The sequence below is a fragment of the Eurypyga helias genome, unplaced genomic scaffold (assembly GCF_000690775.1).
Source record: "Eurypyga helias isolate BGI_N326 unplaced genomic scaffold, ASM69077v1 scaffold34056, whole genome shotgun sequence".
Classification (NCBI taxonomy): Eukaryota; Metazoa; Chordata; class Aves; order Eurypygiformes; family Eurypygidae; genus Eurypyga; species Eurypyga helias.
In genome coordinates, this window is record NW_010256549.1 from 16,610 (window position 1) to 16,904 (window position 295).

Below are 295 nucleotides of genomic sequence, written 5' to 3' on the forward strand. Positions count from 1 at the left end.
CGCTGAGCCGTCGCCCCCCGACCCCGCGGGGTGGAGGGACGTGTATCTCCTGGGCAGCTCCCAGAGGGTTCTGTTCACCTCCTGTCTGTAAAAGCCTCTTCTCCTTGCGATGTTCATCGCCCGGCGGGTGCGGGACTGCCACCCCCCCAGAGTACCGGAGTACGGGAGGGCTTCCGGGGTGAGAGCGCAACAGCGAGGCCTCCTGCGCCGGTCGGAAAGGCTCTAGCGAGTTTCCTCCTCCGTTTTCAGCTGTTGGGAGCGTGAAGGGACATGTCTTTGGGCCCTCCTCCCTCCG

The 295-nt window shown here is 65.4% G+C and overlaps 1 protein-coding gene across 1 annotated transcript in view; it reads right to left on the reverse strand.

Annotated features, from left to right (window-relative positions):
- MAPK13 (mitogen-activated protein kinase 13) overlaps positions 1-117 on the reverse strand; it is a 12,359-nt gene extending 12,242 nt beyond the window's left edge. Inside the window, exon 1 of the mRNA XM_010153702.1 lies at positions 2-117. Within this exon, the coding sequence (XP_010152004.1) occupies positions 2-117 (116 nt within the window). The remainder of the gene's footprint in view (position 1) is intronic.
- Positions 118-295: the final 178 nt, after the last annotated feature.